The 6,471-nt window shown below is 39.6% G+C and overlaps 1 protein-coding gene across 1 annotated transcript in view; it reads right to left on the bottom strand.

Moving 5' to 3' along the window:
* Positions 1 to 1,078: 1,078 nt before the first annotated feature.
* Positions 1,079 to 6,471, bottom strand: part of RAB39A (RAB39A, member RAS oncogene family) — a 47,799-nt gene continuing 42,406 nt past the window's right edge. The window contains exon 2 of the mRNA XM_019525672.1: positions 1,079 to 4,207. Coding sequence (XP_019381217.1) covers positions 3,781 to 4,207 — 427 coding nt within the window. The 3' untranslated portion in view covers positions 1,079 to 3,780. The remainder of the gene's footprint in view (positions 4,208 to 6,471) is intronic.

The raw sequence follows: 6,471 nt of genomic DNA, 5'->3' as shown, positions 1-6,471 counted from the left end.
AGGAGCAGGTAGGTTGCACCTTGCTTTTCACTGATACTCTCCAAAACTACGTGGAAACACTACAAATAAAGCCTAAGTCACACTGCATTCTCTGGTTTGCTCCTAGGGCACTGCAGTGATGCCTTACTCCTTACTCAGGGCTGACTGTAGTTACAAGTCAGCTGTGACTATCTGCAGCATTACTGTGTCAAATGTTTCAGTAAGCAAAGCAAGATTGTTCTTCTTTCACTAGCAAACTTTCAACAAACTTCAAACTTTCATTATCTTTGCATTATGTTTGATTAGGTCACAAAGCAAAGTTTTGTGTCCAGAGTTTCATTTGAGGACACATGAATCCAAATACAGCCATACCTTTTCATAAAATTCCATTTATTCCTAAATGAAATTTACCACTCTTGACAGTCTTCAAAAGGACAAAATGTGTAATTTGTAATAGGTTATTTTTCCCTATCCTTTTTATGTTTTAATTTGGCCTTCAAAATGATCTTTGATGTACTATATTCAGCTCCAGTCTGAATTAAAAATGATTCTCTTTAAACTTCCTTGAAAAAACTGACAGGGTGTATTGAGTTATAATCAGTTTTACATCCTGCTCAAGCTGTTAAAGTATTTGCTATACTGCAAATCATATAATGGCGGGTTGATACTTCTCAGTTGATCAGCTATATAGCAGCCATTTTTATTAACTGTTAGCATGTACTGAGGAGATATGGTATTGTTTTAATATATCATCTAGATATGAAACAAATTCACGTTAATCTCAGTTATAAATGTTACAAATAAGATGAATACGTGCACAGTACTTTAAAATGCATTGAATTTTCCTTCTTGTTTCATTGGCTATAACATTCCCTGACATAATTGAACCTGATTAAATGCACCATTCCTGCCATAATAAAGTTAAGACTACAAATACAACATTCACAACAGAGATAGTTAAGGCTTTATTCTGATGATTGTTTTTTTCCTCTGTGCATATTTTCCCCCCTCCCCACACCCTAACGTTTTTCCACACAGAAAGAAAAATGTGTTGACTACGGAGTATTCTCTCTCTCTCTCTCTCTCTCTCTCTCTCTCTCTCTCACACACACACACACACACACACACACACACACAGAATTGCTTTAGCTGGAAGTATGTGCAATGAAACGTAGTCTTAAAATAACGCTGAATACTTACACAGCTCCTTTCAACTGTGTAATTATTTTTTGCAGCTAAAAAGTATAATTTCCAGGAATGGAATCCAGTTTGAGAGACACTAAACAGGATTTAGGCAAATCCACTTTGATCCTGATGAGGCACCTTAAATATCGGAAGGGATCTTATTTATTAGGCTTGTTTTGCACTTGCCAAACTTGCATCAAACTCAGTTAAAAATTGGTGATGTCTAAATGTTTCCCTATTTTCTAGTTGTTACAGCACTTACCTAGGCTGTGAGAGACCTAGATTACAGACAGTACCTAGGTAAGTGCTCTACCCACCAGAAAATGGGTAAAAAGGTAGGCAGTACTGTTTTTAACCAAATTTGTTGCAAGTCTGGCAAGCTCAGAAGGTCTAATGGACTATACTGAACTGGCCTCAGGACCCATCATTCTGTTTGCTATTCACTCACACAGGAAAAAAGGATTTCAGCCCAAAGACCATCTAAATGGTCTTTACAAAAATTAGTAAGAATTATTATCCCTATTTTAGAAATAAGGAAACTGAGGCACAGAGTATTTAATGTCTTGCTTTTTGGTCTCACAGCAGAATCAGGAACATAATCTGTGTTTCTTAATTCCCAATCCACTGCTTTACCTCCCTTAAAAACTGTAAGGAAATACTTTAAGATATGTAAGGCAAGTGTGTTGATATTAACAAAGGGCTAATTTTACATGGTGTTCAGGTACAAATATATAGGGCTTTATTCTGCACTGTCTTGCACCTTCTGTAGTCATTTATTTTTGTGCAAAAAGAGTGTAAAATGCTACCAAATCAGAATGGCACAGATGTAAATGACTAAAAGTCTGTGGAAAAATCAGAGTCAGTGTCTCTACCAGTATGTAACACACAGAGATAGGCTGGCTCATGGCATATTGCAGATAGCTTGTATGGCACTAAAGTTGCAGCTCTGGATTCGCATTTATGGTAAAGCCCCTTTCCCTTACCCTGACAGTGTAAAGGGGCCTTAATATAAATGAGGCTCAGGCCCTTGAAGTTCACTTCAGCTCCCTCTGAAATTAGTGATGTTGTAATGGAGTTGATTCAGGCCCACAACGAACAAAATGATCAGTATTAAACACACCTCTCTATATACCCTAGGATGTTTTCAAGAGGCTTTTAGAAGAGCTTAGTTATACATTTTCCTCAGAATTGCTATGATATTTATCATTCAAAATAAAAAGTTAAACTAGACAGATATGACTGCCTGCTACTGGAACTGAAGAACTGCATGATAACAGTTCATCCTTATTAACTATTAGCTAACTCACAGGTGATGAGCACTCCAACTAAACGTCCCCAAGCAAAAGAGAGATGGTGTGTTCTGGCATTTATATGCTACACACATAGGGGCATATTTATACAAAGCGAGTATGTATTGTGCCCATTGGGAATGGTGAGGTGAGCCCCAAATCAGTCAAATGCACTATACTTGCAAAACCATCCCCTGGTCATCATTATTTATTCTGTGTTCTTTGTTTATTAGAATATGGATCCTCAAACTTTTTATTCCACGGCTGTGTCGTGAGAGAGGAATTCTTTTATGAACTGTCTCCCCCAACATCTCATTTCCCAAATGCTAAACTGCCAACATCTTTTATTCTGTGGACCACTTCCTAAATAAACCAATCCTTATTCTATCCATCATCTGGGCATAAGTGCCCTTAGCACATAGCCCTAAATAAGTTCTTGCATTTTACTCCTAATTAGAAATAGAATGATTCTCTAGAGCTAAGGGGAAGTTTTCATCGTGTATAAATCAGTGTATCCCTCTGGATTTACACATAAGATGGTTTCCACAAGCTGAGGATCTGGCCCAGCAAATATTAGGCTACCAGCTGTGATAAGCATTTTACAGCATGTATCTTCATAGTTGGGAAATCCATTCTATCTGCATATTGAATAATAGCTCTACTCTTTGTTGTGTTACATCTAGTTCCACTGGTGATTCATAAAATATTTCACACTAAACTGCATTTCTTCTATTCTCCACTTTATATACAAATATAGTAGTCTTCTCTAATACATTATTTTTCTTTAGTGAGGCTTGTATTCACAGTCTTATCAAAACGTCCTTTCAGTTTGCTTTCTTCAGTCTTATTCATATTATGATATTTTACAGAATTCTTAAACCCTCGCTGTCTTTCCTAAAGTAAATAATGATATTAAAAAAATATAGGTTTTAATATTTTCCTGTCTAAGACTAAGTTGGATGAATTAAAGCCTTGTCAGAACCTAGCTTATGGTCAGAGGCTTGATTTTATGATCTATTTAAAATATGAAGCCTGAAAGAGGATGTTATCATGATGGTTATTGCAACTTCTCAGAATCTGGCATACAACATTCATTTTCCTTTCATATCATTTCTTTTCTTGAAGACCTCTCTAAGTTACTGTACTGTGTAAAAAAAAAGGAATTTAAGTTTCGTGAAGTTATAGACGAAATTAGTTATGAATTAGAATGATACAAAATTACCAATTTATGATCAGATCTAATACATTCTTTTAAATTATTGTTCACAATTATTTATGTTGGCATCATTCTATGAACACCTGATGTGTTCTTTGGCATGCTATGAATTTAGCAGATGCATCGTCTTTTAGGCTTTACAGCCTCCTCTGATGAATGTACAACATTTGGAACAAAGCCACTCTTAACACCATCCCATCCATCCTGTATAGAAATTTCTCCTTTTTTTACAAGTTCATATATGTCTCGGGTAAGAATCGTAAATGATTCCTCAACGTTTGTGGCATCTTTCGCAGAGGTTTCTATGTATTTCATACCACAGTCAGATGACAGTTTTTCAGCTTCTTCTCTTGTAACCTGTCGCTGTGACACTAAGTCGCATTTATGTCCTACTAACAGAAATACAATTCGAAAAGGCTGTACATGCATTTTAGCTTCTCCTAGCCAGTCTTTCACATGTTCAAAAGATCGCCGGTTTGTGATGTCAAACACCAGTAGGCCACCAACAGAATTGCGGTAATAAGATCGTGTTATTGATCTGAAAAGTGAAGAGAGGGATAGAAAGAAAAAAAGAAAGTTTAAACAGGAATGTAATAAAATGCTTCCCTATATTTGCAAAACAAATTTACATTTCATTGTAGCAATATGGTTTTTATTTTATATTTTTTTCTTGCTTACTTACCAGAATTTATTAATTACTGTTGTATAAAAGTGTTCATTTTTCATATTTTCCTCAAATGTGGAAGGCATTTCATTCAAAATTTTTAAATTCAACATTGCTGATGTCAGCTTTGGATGACCACTTGCTTTGGAAATAGGTATTTCTGGCAAAACTGACTGTGTTGCGCATGAAAAATAAAAAGCTACAATACTTATGCTTAATATTTTTTAAAGTGAAGGCCCTGGTCCTGCATACACTTTTGCATATGCTATACTCATGCATATACTTAATTTTGTTCATGTGAGTTGTTCCATAGTTAAGCCTGTGCTAACTGTTGAATTTGTGAGGACACAAGAGAGCCATACACAAATATATTTTTTGTAATCCTTTCAAACCAATTCTCTGAGATTAAATTTGTACAAATTACCATGTTGTCAGGCATTCATGTTTGCTGAGGTAAATAATGAAGAAACTAAGAAAGGAAGGTTTCTAAATAATTTTGGCCAAAAAAGAAGTCAGTTGGGCAAATAAAAAATTGTTAGAATATTTATTTGCCCCTTGTTCATCTATGATCTATGGTTTCAAAAACTCTTTAGACTGCAATTATTCTGGCATGAAATGAGATTTTCAGCACTAAGCTCTACCATCTTTTCCCTCTGTTTATCCATCACAATCCCTCAAAGTGCAGTGGTAACTTGTGAGAATGTACTGGGGAAATCACAGGTTTAAGAGACATTGCGTTATTAATTTAGAAAAGAAAGGGGAACATGGTACAAAACCTTTGACAGATTTGTTGCCAAGTGAAAAAGTATTCTTATTAGAATCAAACATGTTTTGTTAGCTTTTAAATGGTAAACCAGTAAAAAGGACCCTTTGGGGGAGCCACATAGGGCATGTTCACACATACAGCCATGCGCGCGTGCAGCAGCTTAAATAGAAGCGGTGCAAATTTGAGCTGGGGCTTTTTGCATCAGCGCATGTGCCTGGACATGCACTTTGCTGTGAGGTAAATTGTGCCACCTGGGGCAAAATAACCCTGCCTGGCCCCACCTCGGATCTGCAGTCAGGGGGAACTAGAGCTCGGGGCCAGCACCTGTCCTGGCCCCATCAGTACAAAAAGCCACCCTGGCAAGTAGCTCAGGGCTACTTGCTCTCAGGAGCTTCTGGGGACCAGCCAATTGGTACCTGGGCACACTACCCCTTGTGCCAGTGGGACTGCTGAAGCAGCTCTGAGAGTTCCCTGTACCCTCTACCCACTGCAGCAGTCTGGCAATGGAGGCTGCAGCCTGGCTGTCACCTGCTGTGCACTTGCCAGACCCGGATGGGGACTGCACAGCCAGTAGAGGCATCTGCTCCTCTGGGCCAGCTGCCAGTGGGCTGTGGCTGCAGGGTTGGCTTTTGTATGGCACTACTGCCATGTGTGCCCCTGCTCGGCCATCTGGGCAGCTATCACCTGGAAGATGTTCTGGTTGTGGTGGCCTGCTTTGAACTATCAAAGCATGTCCCCTTGGCCCCAACTGGCCAGGCAGTCAGCCACCTCCAATTGCTGCCCCACCCAGCCCCAGCCCTCCCTTCCCCCATAGGCCCCAATGCTGCCCCGCCCAGTCCCATCCCCCACTTGCACCCCCAGCCCCTGATGGCTGCCCCCTTCCTCAGCCTCTGGTACTTTAAAAGAAAAACAAAAAAGTCTCTACTCTCCCCAGGACCAGGGGCTGGGGGGCTCCTGGACCTCCTGGCACAGGCCCCCCCATGCAGCATAGGGCAGCGGGGGGCAGCAGGGTCCAGGCTGGAACTGCTGGGGCTGTCACCCGGCCCTGCGCTGTGTGTATGGGCGCTCAGTGCCCCGACTGGCAGCCATACTGCCAGTAAGTGAATGCCAGGGGTTTTTGTTTGTTGTTTTTTGTAGGCCTAACTCTGAGCACAGCTTAGGGGATGCTTGTTTGAACTCAGTGGGTGCATCTATAAGAGACACATACTGTACGGTAGCCTAATAACACTGTGCAGTAGTGTGCCACTCAAAAACCATGTTAATAAGCGACTGTGCAGTAACCGTCAAGAAAAAAACATTCACTGGCAATACTGTGCAGTAACTGTAGCTACCGCGCATTTAGTTAGTACTTCATTAAGCAAGTACTAAAGTA

Source organism: Gavialis gangeticus, unplaced genomic scaffold, assembly GCF_001723915.1.
Source record: "Gavialis gangeticus isolate Ggan-Ray unplaced genomic scaffold, GavGan_comp1, whole genome shotgun sequence".
NCBI lineage: Eukaryota > Metazoa > Chordata > Crocodylia > Gavialidae > Gavialis > Gavialis gangeticus.
Note: the sequence above shows the minus strand (reverse complement) of the source record. Positions and strands in the feature narration are given on the sequence as shown.